The 21,634-nt window shown below is 41.4% G+C and overlaps 1 protein-coding gene across 1 annotated transcript in view; it reads right to left on the bottom strand.

The window, feature by feature from the left end:
* Positions 1 to 21,634, bottom strand: part of LOC311133214 (interferon regulatory factor 9-like) — a gene marked incomplete at its 3' end in the record, with an annotated part of 53,533 nt that overhangs the window by 17,331 nt on the left and 14,568 nt on the right. The window contains exon 5 of the mRNA XM_084166702.1: positions 3,355 to 3,428. Within this exon, the coding sequence (XP_084022828.1) occupies positions 3,355 to 3,428 (74 nt within the window). The remainder of the gene's footprint in view (positions 1 to 3,354; positions 3,429 to 21,634) is intronic.

The following is a 21,634-nucleotide window of genomic DNA, read 5'->3' as shown; positions in this document are numbered from 1 at the left end:
AGACGGACTCTGAAATTGTGATGGCAGAATTCTCAATGAATAAATATCTCTGACTATGCAGACCGGGACTCTGTCCGTTACTTAAATCCCAAAAGACTTACAACCTTTTGGTAGACACACAGAGACACTGAAATAGTTTGTTAAGTAATTCACATAACACTATTGAATAACACAGTTAAAAAATACGAATATAATTTTTATTAGGATAAAATATTTTTCGTTAATCAAATCCTTTTTTACAATCAGAACCTGTGTTTTCTGACATGGTGGAATAATGCTGATGGGAACATTCATGAGGTAGTGAAGGTTTTTCATGTCAACAACTTACTATGTTGTTATCAGAACAATGACATCACGTTCATACACCTTTATCTTGATGACTAGTACACAAATGAACTCAATGCAACAAAACAACTAATTTCAAGAGGTTTCATTCAAGGTTAGAATCAATAAATGCACATTCTATTAATCTATTGAATAATTTACATTTTAAAATATCCAACTCATATAATGAACATCTAATGGTTCATACTTGTATTCAGTATATCATAGTTCAAAACAAAACATTCAAAAGATTTAATCTGATTTTAGACATGATCAAATAACTGCTGTATTTGAAGCACAACTTCCTTCTGCCCAATTTCCCTGATGTTGCTACGGTAATCAAGCTGTTTTTACCATCCCTGCAACTGTGGCTTCCGCGGAGAGATTGTTTTCTAAACTAAAACTCATAAAGAACTACCTTAATAAGCATTAGGTTCTCGGTCTGATATGCGCTTTAAAACACCTGAGTAAGCTCCACTCTTTGCACAGGTGCCGTCTTAGCCTTGACCACGGCATTTGTTCACTGATATCCCATTATACTTTCTTTTTTCTTTTTAACTTTTTCAGTCATATTCCTGAAGCCCAAATACATGTGGAAATTAAAAACGTTTATGAATAACTTTTTGGAGGACTACTGTCATTGATTTATTAAAAAATAAATAAATAAATAAATAGACATCGATGACAGGAGCATGGCCCCAGAGCTCGTGGACCCCCCTTCTTGCGGCGGCTGCAGGGGTGTCGGGTACACCAGTGCAGCAGACCTATTTTTCAGTAAGCTTTCATACATACAATTTGATTTCATGTGGCATAAACAAAAACACAAATTCTCAGTCAAAAACATAAGTCAGAACACAGCCTCTCTATTCTCTCATGTGATTGCAGGTCCTCTGACTTGTTAAATATGTTGTGTATTTTTTTTATGTTGGTAGGGCTTTTCTTTTGTGTGTCCTCTCGTGCATTTTTAGGGACCCTAACCACCTAAAACTATTTTTACAATGGGAACAGTGGTAAGGCGTCACTCCGCTGTGTATTCTCTCGTGCTCATTTAGGCCCCCTAACCAGGTAAAACTCTTTCAACAGTGGGAACAATGTACAGTGAGGGAAAAAAGTATTTGATCCCCTGCTGATTTTGTACGTTTGCCCACTGACAAAGAAATGATCAGTCTATAATTTTAATGATAGGTTTATTTGAACAGTGAGAGACAGAATAACAACAACAAAATCCAGAAAAACGCATGTCAAAAATTGTATACATTGATTTGCATTTTAATGAGGGAAATAAGTATTTGACCCCCTCTCAATCAGAAAGATTTCTGGATCCCAGGTGTCTTTTATACAGGTAACGAGCTGAGATTAGGAGCACACTCTAAAAGGGAGTGCTCCTAATCTCAGCTTGTTACCTGTATAAAAGACACCTGTCCACAGAAGCAATCAATCAGATTCCAAACTATCCACCATGGCCAAGACCAAAGAGCTCTCCAAGGATGTCAGGGACAAGATTGTAGACCTACACAAGGCTGGAATGGGCTACAAGACCATCGCCAAGCAGCTTGGTGCGAAGGTGACAACAGTTGGTGCGATTATTCGCAAATGGAAGAAACACAAAAGACTGTCAATCTCCCTCGGCCTGGGGCTCCATGCAAGATCTCACCTCGTGGAGTTGCAATGATCATGAGAACGGTGAGGAATCAGCCCAGAACTACACAGGAGGATCTTGTCAATGATCTCAAGGCAGCTGGGACCATAGTCACCAAGAAAACAATTGGTAACACACTACGCCGTGAAGGACTGAAATCCTGCAGTGCCCGTAAGGTCTCCCTGCTCAAGAAAGCACATATAAATGCCCGTTTGAAGTTTGCCAATGAACATCTGAATGATTCAGAGGAGAACTGGGTGAAAGTGTTGTGGTCAGATGAGACCAAAATCAAGCTCTTTGGCATCAACTCAACTCGCCGTGTTTGGAGGAGGAGGAATGCTGCCTATGACCCCAAGAACACCATCCCCACCGTCAAACATGGAGGTGGAAACATTATGCTTTGGGGGTGTTTTTCTGCTAAGGGGACAGGACAACTTCACCGCATCAAAGGGATGATGGACGGGCCATGTACCATCAAATCTTGGGTGAGAACCTCCTTCCCTCAGCCAGGGCATTGAAAATGGGTCGTGGATGGGTATTCCAGCATGACAATGACCCAAAACACACGGCCAAGGCAACAAAGGAGTGGCTCAAGAAGAAGCACATTAAGGTCCTGGAGTGGCCTAGCCAGTCTCCAGACCTTAATCCCATAGAAAATCTGTGGAGGGAGCTGAAGGTTCGAGTTGCCAAACATCAGCCTCGAAACCATAATGACTTGGAGAAGATCTGCAAAGAGGAGTGGGACAAAATCCCTCCTGAGATGTGTGCAAACCTGGTGGCCAACTACAAGAAACGTCTGACCTCTGATTGCCAACAAGGGTTTTGCCACCAAGTACTAAGTCATGTTTTGTAGAGGGGTCAAATACTTTTTTCCCTCATTAAAATGCAAATCAATTTATAACATTTTTTACATGCGTTTTTCAGGATTTTTTTGTTGTTATTCTGTCTCTTACTGTTCAAATAAACCTACCATTAAAATTATAGACTAATCATGTCTTTGTCAGTGGAAAAACGTACAAAATCAGCAGGGGATCAAATACTTTTTTCCCTCACTGTATGTGTGTCCTCTCATGCATTTTCAGGCTCCCTAACCAGGTAAAAGTAATTCCTTATTGGGAGCATGGGTATGGCTTCTCTCTGGAGTGTATGTCTTTATGTATTTTCAGGCTCCCAAATGTAGTAAAACTCTTTCCACACTGAGAGCAGTGGTAGGTCTTTTCCCCTCCTGTGTGTGTCCTGTCATGCCCATTCAGGGCCCTTAACCGGGTAAAACTCTTTCCACACTGGGAACAATGGAAAGGCTTTTCTCCTGTGTGCGTCCTCTCATGCTCTTTAAGGTTCCGTAGCTTAGTAAAACTCTTTCCACAGTGGGAGCAGTGGTGTGGTCTTGCTGGTTTGGATGTCTCTGGGTCTTGATCCTCTGAAGGACTCCTCCCGCTGTCAGAGCGAGAGCCTGGTCTCTCTCCTGCCAAACACAGAGTATTTAGTTAAACAGAGATACCAAAATAAAATATCCACATGATAAAATGTCTTCCTATGAGGTTTAATCCAGAACTAGGTCCCTCAAGCACCTGAAGTCAGTTTTCAAAACATTTTTTAAAACTTGGAGGCCGTCAAAATAATAATAAATATAGGCGCAATCAGCAATGACCTGGGGTCCAAGCCTTTTCGCCCTCTAAAATATTACAACACAAGTAACTGCCTTCGCTATAAAAATAGCTGAGAGAGCCACTTGGGTCCACGTTACCCACTGCAAAAAGGTAGGCCCACATACCAACACAGTTGAACACACACAGACTTAAAGAGAAGAACTGACCCACTAGGGTTCGGGGGTAAACTCTGTTAACGAAGAAACCCTACCCCGACCTTTCATCACTGTGGGGTGTTTATAGAGGTGTGGGTATGGGGAAGTACCAGGCAGGTGAGTCAGGGACAGAATTGGGATGGCGGTTTTGGGGATTTTGGGGGACTCTGAGCTGCATCATCATGTTAACCATATTATGGATTAATCCAGGTCAACCTAAACAGGGAAATGATTAACAAAATAATACCAAGGCACTGATTCGATCTCGTAGAAATACTGAAACCAAGAAAGACTATTGGGGGAATTGTTATTTTATAGTTAAAGTCAGTTTAGGACAAGATGGGGTATTCAAGATACCATTCGACTTCTCCCATGAAGAGATAGGAGGTTTTGGGGGCTTTGGTTAAGAAGGGGGCGTGTACAAGAAAGTTAGGTCCTAGAAGGTATGGTAAATACATTTGCACTGGGTAACGCTCATGTCCTTGGGCAAAGGTGTTTAAACATACCTGGGGAACATACTATGAGAATGGGATGGACGCAGTACACCGATGGGGAATTAAACAAACCCATGATAAATGTAAAAACGGAACTGGTGATAACGGTAAAGTCAATTATGCAAGATGACATAGCAAGGAACTATTGGGCCTGTGTTGATGAGCACGGGGCAGATACATGTGTGAGGTTCATTTTTCAGGAGAGAAATTAATCTTCCACCTCCGAGACAGAACAGCAGGTAGATCCAATGTTATCACCAGAGGTATCAAAAAATAGTCTAATAACCTTTGGAAGGCCCTCAGAAGGAATCCTAAATAGCACTAAACCACCAAGGATAGAAGATTTCCTCATGCAGGAAATTAACCAAGGAGAAGTAGAAGGAATTTCAAATGAGAACTTCTGGGTAAGGTGGATGAACTACACAGCTAGGGCGTTGGGTCAAACTAATTGTTATGCCTGTTCAACAGGTAGGCCAACCCTTCTAACTGCACCTATGCCTCAGACCATGTTCTCTTGTGTGATAGATTTGGGATCAAACCAAACCTCACCTAATTGTTCTGATATTAAAATAACCACTCTTAAAAAGGATAATACTAAGGCATCCCAATTCACCATGACCCCCGGAGATTATCAATGTTATAGACACCAAAGTAATGCGAATCGCAGATCAAATTGGAGAAGGGTTTACAACAAAGTTTTTCTGGTGGGTTACAATTAATAAAAATGTTGACTGAATTAATTACATCTATTACAATCATTAATTAGTCAAAAGGGATGCAGTAAAGGGAATCTCAGACCAACTATCCGCCACCTCACTCATGACCTGGCAGAACAGGTTGGCTCTCGAAATGCTTTTAGCAGAGAAGGGCGGGAGTTTGCAAGATGGTGGGAGGTCATTGTTGTACGTTTATCCCCAACAATACAGCCCCAGATGGTACAGTAACTAGAGCACTGGCAGGTCTCACTGCATTGAGTTAAGAATGGGCTGAGAACTGGGGGGTGAATACATAATTGACTGGTTGGTTTGATAACATGTTTGGAAAATGGAAAGCTATTGTTGCAACTATTCTGGGTGCAGCTATAGCTTGTATGGGTATGCTTGTTCTTTGTGGATGTTGTCTTATTCCCTGTGTCCGAGGGTTGGTAAGCAAGGCATTGGAGAATGCAGTATCACAGCAGATGGTGAGATACGGCCCAATCCCGGACTCCGACCTATGGAATGAAGAATATGACCCACCAGGCTTGGTGGAGGATGACGACGATTCAGATAGTTTGAGACTGGATGAAACTTTTCTTAGTTCTAATGTGTGAAGGTTTCAGTGAAAATCTAACGAAGAACTGTGACTGGATGTTTTCCTAGAACTATAAATCTCTAGTTTAAAAGTTATTTTAATGATTTTTTCTGTATTAAAGTGTGGATAATTTAGTCAAAGGGTGGATTGATATAGAAATTACTAAATGTTCCACCCTTAAATAGAATGTCGAAGTGTTCTTGTTTTAAGTATGATGTACTAGTTAACCAATATTGCAGGATGTGATGAAGAAAATGTTCTTCACTATAGGCTTAGACTGTTGTTTCCAGATAGTGGGTAAACAGGTTAGGTATCATTGCTAAAGAGTAACGTTACACTTTTAATCATGGGGTAACCCTGATGAACCTGTATTGAAAAGACAATTTGTTATGTTTAGTATACTATCTTTTCAAATGAAGACCATAACGAAAATCTAAACAAGAAGTGTTATGGTTGGAAGTAAAATTTGGTAGCATACCAGGCAAATTGTGTTATTATAGTGTGTTTTGTACTAGTGATTAATTTTATATGCAAATCAATTTATATGCTTCAATGTGTGTGATTAATTTCTATAACAACATATTTTGTGAGTATGTGTGTAATATTTAGTCAAAGGGTGGGTTGATAGAATAATTATTAATGACTAATTATTACACCCTGAAACTGTGTGAAAAGTGTTAGAATCATAAGACTATAATCTGATAATATGTGTAGCTTAGTTAGAAGTACAATGAGGCAGTCAGAATATTGTAAGAACGGCGATAACAAAAAAATGCAGCCTGCCCGAGCAAGGAGTAGACTATGATAAGAATGTGTGTGTGTGTATGTGTGACCTGATGGTCAGGAGAGCAGAGGAAAACATGAGCTAAACCCATGTACAGTGGAAAAATACAGCGGGGTGGGATTTTTGTATGACGTGTGTGTATAAAAGATGGACTCTGAAATTGTGATAACATAATTCTCTGGGCAGAATTCTCTGAATTGGCTATTGCACTGAGGCTCTGTCCGTTTCTTGAACCAAAGTCTTACAAACTTTGGGAAACACACAGAGACACTGAAATAGTTAGTTAATAAATTATCTTAACAGGTACATGCACGTACATACACACACAGCCCCTAGGGCCCAAGGTAATTGTGTTACCTTATCGCCTAAACTGCCATTGGATGCAACTAAACCACCCAACTTTATATCCGATACATCCCATGCAGCCGTGTTAGAAGTTCCTGCAACCGCGTTACAAGTTCAAACACTTGAATGCGTGACGTTCTATTGTAGGCTATAGGCCTTACTCTAGATCCCCCTATCCAAATTAATATAACAATTATGCAATAGCTTACACTTTCTATTGCTGTTTTGAACTTTTGGGAAAATAACCCTTCTGGGCACAGACGTTAATTCAACGTCTATTCCACGATGGTTTAACGTAACTTCATTGAATGGATGTGGAAACAACGTTGATTCAACCAGTGCCCAGTGGGAAGGAAGGGAGCGGTTTGTGACACACAAGCGCAACCGCAGGTTAATGCTCGATCTGATTGAACTGAGCCCCTAATTTTAGAAAGAAGATAAAAAGGGCTGGAATACAGCAGTCTATATGGAAACTAGTGACACGTTGCAACTTATTAAACCAATCAAGTTTTTTGCATGGGTGGAGTTGGCTGGCAGCAGACTGGACTGTGGGTAAAGCAGGCCAGGTACTGGTGGCAGCAGTACCTGGGGCTGGCAGGAGAGAAGTAAGCAGTGGTGGTAGTGGAGAAGCCATCCAGAAGACTACCAACTGTGGGGTCCAATGCATAGTCCTCAAAATCAGTCTCCTCCGAGCAAGGTCCATGTCCTGCATGGCCTTCCCAATCTGCCTGAGCAGGTAGTACACACACCAATCAGCTCTCCTGAAACAGCTTCTAACCCCAAGCCATAGGACTGCTGAACAGTTAATCCAATGGCTACCCGGACTATTTGCATTGACCCGCTTTTTTCCCCCACTGACATTCTTGCACTGGACTCACAAACTCACTCTCCAACACACACACACACTACATACGCATAGATGCCACACACACTTCCACACGCACAGATGCCACACACACTTCCACAAACTACATACAGTGGGGAAAAAGTATTTAGTCAGCCACCAATTGTGCAAGTTCTCCCACTTAAAAAGATGAGAGAGGCCTGTAATTTTCATCATAGGTACACGTCAACTATGACAGACAAAATGAGGAAAAAAAATACAGAAAATCACATTGTAGGATTTTTAATGAATTTATTTGCAAATTATGGTGGAAAATAAGTATTTGGTCAATAACAAAAGTTTCTCAATACTTTGTTATATACCCTTTGTTGGCAATGACACAGGTCAAACATTTTCTGTAAGTCTTCACAAGGTTCACACACTGTTGCTGGTATTTTGGCCCATTCCTCCATGCAGATCTCCTCTAGAGCAGTGATGTTTTGGGGCTGTCGCTGGGCAACACGGACTTTCAACTCCCTCCAAAGATTTTCTATGGGGTTGAGATCTGGAGACTGGCTAGGCCACTCCAGGACCTTGAAATGCTTCTTACGAAGCCACTCCTTCGTTGCCCGGGCGGTGTGTTTGGGATCACTGTCATGCTGAAAGACCCAGCCACGTTTCATCTTCAATGCCCTTGCTGATGGAAGGAGGTTTTCACTCAAAATCTCACGATACATGGCCCCATTCATTCTTTCCTTTACACGGATCAGTCGTCCTGGTCCCTTTGCAGAAAAACAGCCCCAAAGCATGATGTTTCCACCCCCATGTTTGTATGGTGTTCTTTGGATGCAACTCAGCATTCTTTGTCCTCCAAACACGACGAGTTGAGTTTTTACCAAAAAGTATATATTTTGGTTTCATCTGACCATATGACATTCTCCCAATCCTCTTCTGGATCATCCAAATGCACTCTAGCAAACTTCAGACGGGCCTGGACATGTACTGGCTTAAGCAGGGGGACACGTCTGGCACTGCAGGATTTGAGTCCCTGGCGGCGTAGTGTGTTACTGATGGTAGGCTTTGTTACTTTGGTCCCAGCTCTCTGCAGGTCATTCACTAGGTCCCCCTTTGTGGTTCTGGGATTTTTGCTCACCGTTCTTGTGATCATTTTGACCCCACGGGGTGAGATCTTGCGTGGAGCCCCAGATCGAGGGAGATTATCAGTGGTCTTGTATGTCTTCCATTTCCTAATAATTGCTCCCACAGATGATTTCTTCAAACCAAGCTGCTTACCTATTGCAGATTCAGTCTTCCCAGCCTGGTGCAGGTCTACCATTTTGTTTCTGGTGTCCTTTGACAGCTCTTTGGTCTTGGCCATAGTGGAGTTTGGAGTGTGACTGTTTGAGGTTGTGGACAGGCGTCTTTTATACTGATAACAAGTTCAAACAGGTGCCATTAATACAGGTAACGAGTGGAGGACAGAGGAGCCTCTTAAAGAAGAAGTTACAGGTCTGTGAGAGCCAGAAATCTTGCTTGTTTGTAGGTGACCAAATACTTATTTTCCACCATCATTTGCAAATACATTTATTAAAAATCCTACAATGTGATTTTCTGGAATTTATTTTCTCAATTTGTCTGTCATAGTTGACGTGTACCTATGATGAAAATTACAGGCCTCTCTCATCTTTTTAAGTGGGAGAACTTGCACAATTGGTGGCTGACTAAATACTTTTTCCCCCCACTGTATGCTCACACACACACACGCATAGATGCCACACACTCCCACACACACTTCAACACTCTTCACATACGCTGCTGCTACCCTGTTTATTATCTATCCTGATTGCTTAGTCACTTTTACCCCTACCTACATGTAGATATTACCTAAATTACCTCGTACCTCTGCACATTGACTCGGTACCGGTACTCCTTCTATATAGCGTAGTTTTTGTTATTTTATTGTGTCCCCCTATTTCTTTCCCCTAATCTTTTCTTACTTTTTAACTCTGCATTGTTTGGAAAGGGCTCGTAAGTAAGCATTTCACGGTAAAGTCTACACCTGTTGTATTCGGCGCATGTGACAAATAAAATTTGATTTCAAAATCAAAAAGACAACAGAATGCAAAACAAGACAAATAGATATGATTACTCACAATGTCTTCATCAAATCAAAACACTGACAGTTTTGTTTCTGCCATGTTTTAATGGACGTAATGATATTAGTTAAGAAATTACAGTGTATTATGTACTGAGGTTCCTCTTAAAGGCTATAGCAGAGGAGAGCACTTAGAGGCTCGAGCAGAGCTGGCGGTGCCCTGAGAGACAGCAGAGGCAGTGGTGGTCTTCACAGAGTCTGTAGCAGAGGGGGTCTGGGAAAAAGGCGAGGTGGTCTTCACAGAGGCCTGTAGCAGGGCTGAAGAGAGGCTGGGAGAAAGGGGAAATGGTAGAAGATTATTATATAACCTAGTATGAAAGTTATTTGAGGGTAAACAGTATTAAAAACAAATATGTAATCAAACAAGCTCTTGATAGGTTAAGCTATATAATATTTACCTGAACAGGCTTCTTAGGCACATCATGCTGAAATGATAAAGGAAATCAAGATTTAAAAAAAAATATGAATACTGACAATACGGTCATGTGATATTTAAAACATGACACTCAATTGTTTTTGTCCATGTTTTGATTGATGTAAATTCTAGGTATTAGTTCTAAAATGAAAACAGTGGATGATGTAGTAGGTAAAATGGCACTTGCAGACAGCGGGTTGCGGCACTCGTAGACGCCATGTAGGGGTGGGGGCACTCACAGAGGCAATAGCATGGGTGGGGGCCCTCACAGATGGTGTAGACAACTTGGCCTGGCTATGGACATGTTGTGTCTGTAAAAAATATGTAGTTGCTTTAAGATTATTTAAGGTTATACGGTTATAAAAATAGATCAATACAAACCAACCTTTTGACAGGTTAGCCTGTATTCTATTTACTGGAGCAGGCTTCCTTGCTACAGACACATGAGCCCCCAAGACCTTTGCTTATTGAACTGCAAAAGAGAGTGAAAAATATATATGGAAGCCTGTGTTAGGAAGTCCCCTGCTGGTGACTTCACTCCCTTATGGGGCTTATGGATATTTTTTGACATCTGAAACCAACAGGATGAATGTATCACACTATCACAAGAACAATGAGCAATACATGGCAAACCTAATGAAAACTAGGCTAATAATTCAGCCAACAAGAATACATGGTGTTATTGGGAAATTAGTCAGTATTCATGCAAGTAGGCTAATCAAGCATCATGGCAAATTAGTCAACTTAGGCTATTTCAGCTAGGCTATATGAACTGACTGATTTAATTAATAAACAAATACATAGGTATATATGGTAATGTTAGCTATGGCTAGACATGCTTATAACAAAGTTTGTCCCCTGGATATCAAAGCATTATCTATACTGAACAAAAATATAAATGCAACATTCAACAATTTCAAAGATTTTACTGAGTTACAATTCATAAGGAAATCAGTCAATTTAAATAATTGAATTAGGCCATAATCTATGGATTTCACATGACTGGGCAGGGGCACAGCCATGGGTGGGCCTAGGAGGGCATAGGCCCACCAACTGGGGAGCCAGGCCCAGCCAATCGGAATGAGTTTTTCCCCACAAAAAGGGCTTTATTGCAGACAGAAATACTCAGTTTCATCAGCTGTCCAGGTGGCTGGTCTAAAGACGATCCCACAGGTGAAGAAACCGGATGTGAAGGTCTTGGGCTGGCGTGGTTACACATGGTCAGTGGTTATGAGGCCGGTACTGCCAAATTCTCTAAAATGACATTTGAGGCGGCTTTAGAGAAATGAACATTAAATTATCTGGCAACAACTCTGGTGGACAATCCTGCAGTCAGCACGCCAATTGCACGCTCCCTCAAAACTTGAGACATCTGTGGCATTGTGTTGTGTGACAAAACTGCACATTTTAGAGTGGCCTTTTATTGTCCCCAGCACAAGGTGCACCTGTGTAATGATCATGTTGTTTAATCAGCTTCTAGATATGCCACACCTGTCAGGTGGATGGATTATCTTGGGAAAGGAGAAATGCTCACTAACAGGGATGTAAACATATTTGTGGACAAAATAATAAGCCTTTTGTGCGTATGGAAAATTTTTGGGATCTTTTATTTCAGCTCATGAAACATGGGACCAACACTTTACATGTTGCGTTTATATTTTTGTTCAGTATAACTTAGCTGGCATAATAATATAGCTCACTAGCTAAAAATGTCAAAAGAAAGTCAGGTGACACTAACTCTGACAGCTCCCCTCATTGAAAGTGAGTGCTACTGTAAAGTTTCTAAATTATATATGTAACCGTTCTGTAAGCTGTTTACATAGATAACAAACTTGATCTATATGGCTAACAAACTTAGCTAGCTGAATAGCATGGGCAATAATAACCTTAGTAACGTTAGCAGATTGCATTATATTTTTGATCTCACCAAATTTGACAGTTGTCTTACCTATGAAAATGAATGCTAGAGCTACTGTAACTTTATTGTACTGTTACCATGCTAGCTAGCTAGCTTGCCAGGCAGCTAAGCTAAACAGCAACTATTGATAGCCACAAGTTAGCCGTTGCTACTTAAGTTCTACTGTTGGAAAACAAGTTGGCTCTGGTTAATATCACCATTGCAGTATAATTCATGTTTTTAATCTTACCTTGTGGTATGAAAAGCTGATAGTCCAGGAGAAAGTTGGAGAAGGTTGGCTAGCTAGCTAGCTACAGTTCTGTCTCGATCCTGTACTGTGTGGACGTCACACTTTTTCTTCTAGGTGGTTGGCTAAGTCTTTTGAAAATGGATGGGTGCGATGCTATAGGCTGTGTCCTTCTTCAAAAGAATGAGAAGCTATACATGATTGGCTTTAGAAACATGGACATGGAGATGGTGATTGGACATGGTTGACAGCCTAACATTAGTAAAATAGTACCATGCTCTACCAACTGAGCTGAGCTACAGAGGACCCAGTGGTGGGTAGTAATGCGCTACAAGTAAAGCGTTTAATGTACTTAAGTACATTTTTGGAGGAACTAGTACTTTTCTAGTTACTCTCTGTGGGCTGTACTTGTACTCTTACTCAAGTAATTTCTGAAGGAAATTGAAACACTAGTATTGGTTCCCCTTTACGTCTGTAAGAACGTTTCACGACCAATGAAATGTATTCAAAATAGCTTGTCATCAAAACTCTCCATTGGTTCTCAAAGTTGTCCTTCAAACCCCTTATCTCCACCACGGCTCTTGAAGTGAAGTGATCATCTTCACTCCTAAGGAGATTTTTGTTTGTCGGTTCTTAGCCAAATGCGATCAGAGATAAGTTGCACTTTAATTACCTTCTGCCTTTGCAATATTAGTATTTCTTGGATATAATTCTGCTGTTGAAAATTGTATTTTGAGGGTGAGTGCAAATGAAATGGCTAGGAAGCTAACTAGCTAGCTAGTTTGCTTTGACTAACCCAGAATCTGACAGAATACTTAATCTCCTGTTTTTAGCTCTCCATATGATCTCTGCTTGTTGGCCATGTTAACTAGCCACCTTGTCATTGGCATAAAGATTGAACAGATTAATCAGATGTGTGTGGAAATAGCTAACTTGCTAGCTACCAGACTAGGTTGCCACTAGATAAGCTGGCTAAACTAACTTGTAGTGGCACAGCCGAGGGGGAGGAGGATTGGCCAGCCAAGAAAAGTCCCTTCCAAGTGGACAGGAGAGGTTCGGAAGAGGAGGATAGAGGGTAAATTGTACCTAGGCATGAAAAATATGATTGAGTATATTATGGGAATTGATATCTGCACTGTTTGATTATTTATTAGTTATATGATTCTACCTGAATACCTGCCTTGATGTTTAATTCCATGCTGAAATGTGTCTTAATGATTTGCATACTATATCGATAGTCGATATTCATTGTTGTTTGACTTTAATACTTACCTGATCCTCCTTGATATTTCATTCTGAGTAAAAAATTAAACATCACACTTGGTGTAAATCTTTTTAGTACGCAGTCACCATCACAGGTTCTTCAAATTATATTGTGAAATAAATTTTCATTAATGCCATTGAAAATGTGAAATTATTGAAATTTCTCCAGTACTGTTGACCTTTTTATGAAATTGAGCACATTGATAAATATTAAGTCAACTTTGAATAAGACTGTAATTGAAACTGTACAGCCTACCTGTGCTGGAGGACATCTGCAAGATGGTGCTGGCAGGCTTAAATAATAAATCAATGTAAAATCAATAGCACTAAGTTGTTCTTTTTGTTTGCTATCACACTCACAATTACCAAACTAAATTTGTAACTAGTACTTAAGTAGTTTTCTGACCAGATCCAATTTTTTATTATTACAATTTAAGAGGGCTACTTTTTACTTGAGTTAATTACAATCTAAGTAACAGTACTTTTACTTAAGTACAGATTTTTTTGTACTCTACCAACCTCTGAGAGGACCACCATGTGGGTATTGAAGTTCAAACTTCAAGAAAAAGTGTAGGATATTGATATGCATAGCCTGCAGGTCACTCCAACCCTCCAAGAGCCCAAACATAGACATACAGTGCATTCGGAAAGTATTGAGACCCCTTGACTTTTTCCACTTTGTTACGTTACAGCCTTATTCTAAAATAGATTACATTTTTTTCCTCATCAATCTACACACAATATCCCATAATGACAAAGCAAAAACAGGTTTTTAGATTATTTTTGCTAAATTATTAAAAGTGTAAAACAAATACCTTATTTACATAGGTATTCAGACCCTTTGCTATGAGACTCGAAATTGAGCTCAGGTGCATCCTGTTTCCATTGATCATCCTTGAGATGTTTCTACCTGTGGTAAATTCAATTGATTGGACATGATTTGGAAAGGCACACACCTGTCTATATAAAGGTCCCACAGTTGACAGTGCATGTCAAACCAAGCCATGAGGTTGAAGGAATTGTCCATAGAGCTCTGAGACAGGATTGTGTAGAGGCAAAGATCTGGGGAAGGGTACACAAAAAAATCTGCAGCATTGAAGGTCCCGAAGAACACAGTGGCCTCCATCATTCTTAAATGGAATGTTTGGAACCACCAAGACTCTTCCTAGAGCTGACCGCCCGGCCAAATGGAGCAATTGGGGAAGAAGGGCCTTAGTCACTCTGACAGAGCTCCAGAGTTCTTCTGTGGAGATGGGAGAACCTTCCAGAAGGACAACCATCTCTGCAGCACTCCACCAATCAGGTCTTTATGGTAGAGTGGCCAAACGGAAGCCACGTGACAGCCCGCTTGGAGTTTGCCAAAAGGCACGTAAAGACTGTCAGACCATGAGAAAGAAGATTCTCTGGTCTGATGAAACCAAGATTGAACTCCCCGGACTTGAACCTAATCGAACATCTCTGGAGATACCTGAAAATAGCTGCGCAGCGACGGCCCCCATTCAACCTGACAGCGCTTGAGAGGATCTGCAGAGAAGAATGGGAGAAACTCCCCAAACACAGGTGTTCCAAGCTTGTAGCGTCATACCCAAGAAGACTCAAGGCTGTAATCGCTGCCAAAGGCGCTTCAACAAAGTACTGAGTAAAGGGTCTGAATACTTATCTAAATATGCTAAATCATTTATTTTTATTTTTAATAAGCAAAACATTATAAAAACCTGTTTTTGCTTTGTCATTATGGGGTATTGTGTGTAGATTGGGGAAAAAAACATTTAATCCATTTTAGAATGAGGCTGTAATGTAACAAAATGTAGAAAAAGTCAAGGGGTCTGAATATTTTCCGAATGCACTGTATATTTGACCTAAAAATTAGGTGTCTATAATGTACTGTACTATACCTTACGCTACTATACTTTACTGTACTATACAGTACTATACTGTACTCTACTAAACTAATAAATATAGCTGCGAGCAGCAATGAATGGGGTTCACAGGATGACAGAAAGGACAAGATCAGTTGGATAACAAAGCAAGCACTATCATGTAGGAAATATATTACTTTATGTGCAATCAGTGAAAGCATTACCATGTTCATCTCTCAATACCACAAGGATGACGCAAGTTAAGTTTAGTCTAGTGCTGTAGGTTGGTTATCTTTGAATGCAGCAGGTAATCATTCTTAAAGTCATTAATGTATTGAGTTTATACACTCACCGGCAGAGTATGTGAGCGGAGCGGAGATGGAGTAAGGAGCGGAGCGTGCACAATTTGACTGGAGCACGGAGAGAGTTTCCCAAAGGCTGGAGCGTCTGCCTTCTCGCCCGCTCCAATTTCTTTCCAATACCGCTCACTTCCCTTTACGAGCTCAGGGCATGCCCGGCCCAGCATGCATCTGTAGGCTACTTGTGTGCTGCTATAGCCCCTGCTTTAGCTACTGTCATGGAGTACTAAATATTTTCATAAAGAAACTGATAAAACACACAGGTGCAAAATCAAGGTGACTTACAAAGATACGGAAGACCAAGAGCAAGAGAGGGTGATGTAGTGTCCACAACTAAATAATCATTGTGGAATCTGAAAATAAACATATCCAAAAAGCATGATGGTGTACTACGTGCAAATGCTAACAGAAAGGAACGAGGTGGGTAGCTAGCTAAGTGTGCCATTGTAGCAAAGTATTTATAAACAAAAAATCGGATGTCTTAAGTTTCGTTCATTTTCATTCTATTATCTATACAATAGGCAATCATTGATTTTGTCCCAATAGGCCTGAAATTACATTTTACATTTTAGTAATTTAGCAGACGCTCTTATCCAGAGCGACTTACAGTTAGTGAATACATATATTTTTTATACTGGCCCCCCGTGGGAATCGAACCCACAACCCTGGCGTTGCAAACGCCATGCTCTATCAACTGAGCTACATCCCTGCCGGCCATTCCCTCCCCTACCCTGGACAACGCTGGGCCAATTGTGCGCCGCCCATGAGTTTCCCGGTCGCGGCGGGCTGCGACAGAGCCTGGATTCGAACCAGGATCTCTAGTGGCACAGTTAGCACTGCGATGCAGTGCCTTAGACCACTGCGCCACTCAGGAGACTATATTACCTATTTCAAGCAGTTTTCCGTTTTGATGGGGTTATTTGCCTAAAAACCTTTAGGCCTACCTATAAATGTTTACAAAAAATATATATACCACCATCTCTGCCCAGAAGGGTGTTTAGCATACCCTGTGGCTCTGTAGGCACAGAGAGGGTATTTTCCGCTGCTGGCCTGCTCTCCAGGCACCATCGCATGAGCCTAAAGCCACAGACTCAGGCCAAACCGTGCTTTTAAAAGTAAATTCAAAGGCACTGAGCCTAATAATTCATTTTCCGCTTAATTTTTTATTTAATTCTAAGTATATGCACAATTTATAGACTAATGATTTAACACAACAAAATGTTGTTTAAATGTGGTGCACTTAATGTTCCTGCCGGCCTATGCTTCTCAATTTATTCCTTTGTAGGCTATAGCCTTGAAATAATAGGCTAATAATATAGCCTTAATAATTAATTTTCACCTTTTTAGTGTTTATATGCTGTTTAACACGACATGTAGCCAATTTGAAATGATGAGCACTTCTTACAGTCACCTTTTCATGTTGTTTATTAAAATACCTTCCCTTCAAATCCTATGGTTTGGTTTCAATACTTCAAAACAAAATGGCAGGGCCAGGCAATCACAAAAATGTATGGGTGTTGGTTAAATGGTGATTTGAATGAACGGACCGAATTTGGAGCGGCTGTTGTTTTCATGTGAGCAAGGAGCGTTTTTTAGTGGAGCGGTTGGAAAGGACGTGGTGCGCCGGAGCGCTCTGTGAGCGATGAGTAGGATTAAGGACTGCTTAACTCCACTCACATACTCTGCTCACCGACCAGTTTATTAGGTATACCCATCTAGTATTGGGTCGGACCCCCCTTTGCCTCCATAACAGCCTAAATTATTCGGGGCATGGATTCTACAAGTCGGAAACGTTCCACAGGGATGTTGGTCCATGCTGACACTATGGCATCACACAGTTGCTGCAGATTGAATGGCGGCACACCACCGCCACCAGCCTGTATCGTTGATACCAGGCAGGATGTGTCCATGGACTCATACTGCTTACGGCAAATCCTAACTCTGCCATCAGCATGATGCAACAGGAACCACGATTCGTCGGACCAGGCAATGTTTTCCACTCCTCAATTGTCTAATGTTGGTGATCCCTATCCCACTAGAGCTACTTCTTCTTGTTTTTAGCTGATAGGAGTAGAACCTGGTGTTGAAAACCCCCCCATAAATAACAGAAAAGTGGTGCGTGCATATGTATTCACCCCCTTTGCTATGAAGCCCCTAAATAAGATCTGGTGCAACCAATTACCTTCAGAAGTCGCATACAGTGGGGAAAAAAAGTATTTAGTCAGCCACCAATTGTGCAGGTTCTCCCACTTAAAAAGATGAGAGAGGCCTGTAATTTTCATCATAGGTACACGTCAACTATGACAGACAAATTGAGAGAAAAAAAATCCAGAAAATCACATTGTAGGATTTTTTATGAATTTATTTGCAAATTATGGTGGAAAATAAGTATTTGGTCACCTACAAACAAGCAAGATTTCTGGCTCTCACAGACCTGTAACTTCTTCTTTAAGAGGCTCCTCTGTCCTCCACTCGTTACCTGTATTAATGGCACCTGTTTGAACTTGTTATCAGTATAAAAGACACCTGTCCACAACCTCAAACAGTCACACTCCAAACTCCACTATGGCCAAGACCAAAGAGCTGTCAAAGGACACCAGAAACAAAATTGTAGACCTGCACCAGGCTGGGAAGACTGAATCTGCAATAGCTAAGCAGCTTGGTTTGAAGAAATCAACTGTGGGAGCAATTATTAGGAAATGGAAGACATACAAGACCACTGATAATCTCCCTCGATCTGGGGATCCATGCAAGATCTCACCCCGTGGGGTCAAAATGATCACAAGAACGGTGAGCAAAATCCCAGAACCACACGGGGGGACCTAGTGAATGACCTGCAGAGTGCTGGGACCAAAGTAACAAAGCCTACCATCAGTAACACACTACGCCGCCAGGGACTCAAATCCTGCAGTGCAAGACGTGTCCCCCTGCTTAAGCAAGTACATGTCCAGGCCCGTCTGAAGTTTGCTAGAGTGCATTTGGATGATCCAGAAGAGGTTTGGGAGAATGTCATATGGTCAGATGAAACCAAAATATACGTTTTTGGTAAAAACTCAACTCGTCGTGTTTGGAGGACAAAGAATGCTGAGTTGCACCCAAAGAACACCATACCTACTGTGAAGCAAGGGGGGTGGAAACATCATGCTTTGGGGCTGTTTTTCTGCAAAGGGACCAGGACGACTGATCCGTGTAAAGGAAAGAATGAATGGGGCCATGTATCGTGAGATTTTGAGTGAAAACCTCCTTCCATCAGCAAGGGCATTGAAGATGAAACGTGGCTGGGTCTTTCAGCATGACAATGATCCCAAACACGCCGCCCGGGCAACGAAGGAGTGGCTTCGTAAGAAGCATTTCAAGGTCCTGGAGTGGCCTAGCCAGTCTCCAGATCTCAACCCCATAGAAAATCTTTGGAGGGAGTTGAAAGTCTGTGTTGCCCAGCGACAGCCCCAAAACATCACTGCTCTAGAGGAGATCTGCATGGAGGAATGGGCCAAAATACCAGCAACAGTGTGTGAAAACCTTGTGAAGACTTACAGAAAATGTTTGACCTGTGTCATTGCCAACAAAGGGTATATAACAAAGTATTGAGAAACTTTTGTTATTGACCAAATACTTATTTTCCACCATAATTTGCAAATAAATTCATTAAAAATCCTACAATGTGATTTTCTGGAAAAAAAAATCTAATTTTGTCTGTCATGGTTGACGTGTACCTATGATGAAAATTACAGGCCTCTCTCATCTTTTTAAGTGGGAGAACTTGCACAATTGGTGGCTGACTAAATACTTTTTTCCCCCACTGTAATTAGTTAAATAAAGTCCACCTGTGTGCAATCTAAGTGTCACATGATCTGTCACATGATCTCAGTATATATATACACCTGTTCTAAAAGGCCCCAGAGTCTGCAACACAACTAAGCAAGGGGCACCACCAAGCAAGCGGCACCATAAAGACCAAGGAGCTCTCCAAACAGGTCAGGGTTGGGTGATAAAACAATATCAGAAACTTTGAACATCCCACTAGTAAATACATTATTAAAACATGGAAAGAATATGGCACTACAAAAAACGTGCCAAGAGAGGGCCGCCCACCAAAACTACACAAGGAGGGCATTAATCAGAGAGACAACAAAGGGACCAAAGATAACCCTGAAGCTCCACAGCGGAGATTGGAGTATCTGTCCATAGGACCACTTTAAGCCGTACACTCCACAGAGCAGGGCTTTACAGAAGAGTGGCCAGAAAAAAGCCATCGCTTAAAGAAAAAAATAAGAAAACACGTTTGGTGTTCGCCAAAAGCCATGTGGGAGACTCCCCAAACATATGGAAGAAGGTACTCTGGTCAGATGAGACTAAACTTGAGCTTTTTGGCCATCAAGGAAAACACTATGTCTGGCGCAAATCCAACACCTCTCATCACCCCGAGAACACCATCCCCACAGTGAAGCATGGTGGTGGCAGCATCATGCTGTGGGGATGTTCTTCCATCGGCCGGGACTAGGAAACTGGTCAGAATTGAAGGAATGATGGATGGCGCTAAATACAGGGAAATTCTTGAGGGAAACTTGTTTCAGTCTTCCAGAGATTTGAGACTGGGACGGAGGTTCACCTTCCAGCAGGACAATGACCCTAAGCATAATTCTAAAGCAACACTCGAGTGGTTTAAGGGGAAACATTTAAATGTTTTGGAATGGCCTAGTCAAAGCCCAGACCTCAATCCAACTGAGAATCTGTGGTATGACTTAAAGATTGCTGTACACCAGCGGAACCCATCCAACTGGAAGGAGCTGTAGCAGTTTTGCCTTGAAGAATGGGCAACAATCCCAGTGGTTAGATGTGCCAAGCTTATAGAGACATACCCCAAGAGACTTGCAGCTGTAATTGCTGCAAAAGGTGGCTCTACAAAGTATCATTATTTTGCATCTTCAAAGTGGTAGGCATTTTGTGTAAATCAAATGATATAAAAACCCAAACAGAACATACATTCCTGAAACTAAAATATTAGAAATTGTGATAAAAAATCGAACATGGTGGAAAATCAAATACAGTGGGGAAAAAAAGTATTTAGTCAGCCACCAAATGTGCAAGTTCTCCCACTTAAAAAGATGAGAGAGGCCTGTAATTTTCATCATAGGTACACGTCAACTATGACAGACAAATTGAGAAAAAGAAATCCAGAAAATCACATTGTAGGATTTTTAATGAATTTATTTGCAAATTATGGTGGAAAATAAGTATTTAGTCAATAACAAAAGTTTCTCAATACTTTGTTATATACCCTTTGTTGGCAATGACACAGGTCAAACGTTTTCTGTAAGTCTTCACAAGGTTTTCACACACTGTTGCTGGTATTTTGGCCCATTCCTCCATGCAGATCTCCTCTAGAGCAGTGATGTTTTGGGGCTGTTGCTGGGCAACACCGACTTTCAACTCCCTCCAAAGATTTTCTATGGGGTTGAGATCTGGAGACTGGCTAGGCCACTCCAGGACCTTGAAATGCTTCTTACGAAGCCACTCCTTCGTTGCCCGGGCGGTGTGTTTGGGATCATTGTCATGCTGAAAGACCCATCCACAATGCCCTTGCTGATGGAAGGAGGTTTTCACTCAAAATCTCACGATACATGGCCCCATTCATTCTTTCCTTTACACGGATCAGTCGTCCTGGTCCCTTTGCAGAAAAACAGCCCCAAAGCATGATGTTTCCACCCCCATGCCTCACAGTAGGTATGGTGTTCTTTGGATGCAACTCAGCATTCTTTGTCCTCCAAACACGACGAGTTGAGTTTTTACCAAAAACTCATATTTTGGTTTCATCTGACCATATGACATTCTCCCAATCCTCTTATGGATCATCCAAATGCACTCTAGCAAACTTTAGACGGGCCTGGACATGTACTGGCTTAAGCAGGGGGACACGTCTGGCACTGCAGGAT

The sequence above is a fragment of the Coregonus lavaretus genome (assembly GCF_964263955.1).
Source record: "Coregonus lavaretus genome assembly, chromosome: 1".
Taxonomy (NCBI): Eukaryota; Metazoa; Chordata; class Actinopteri; order Salmoniformes; family Salmonidae; genus Coregonus; species Coregonus lavaretus.
The sequence above is the reverse complement of the archived record's forward strand: the minus strand, read 5'-3'. Positions and strand labels throughout refer to the sequence as shown.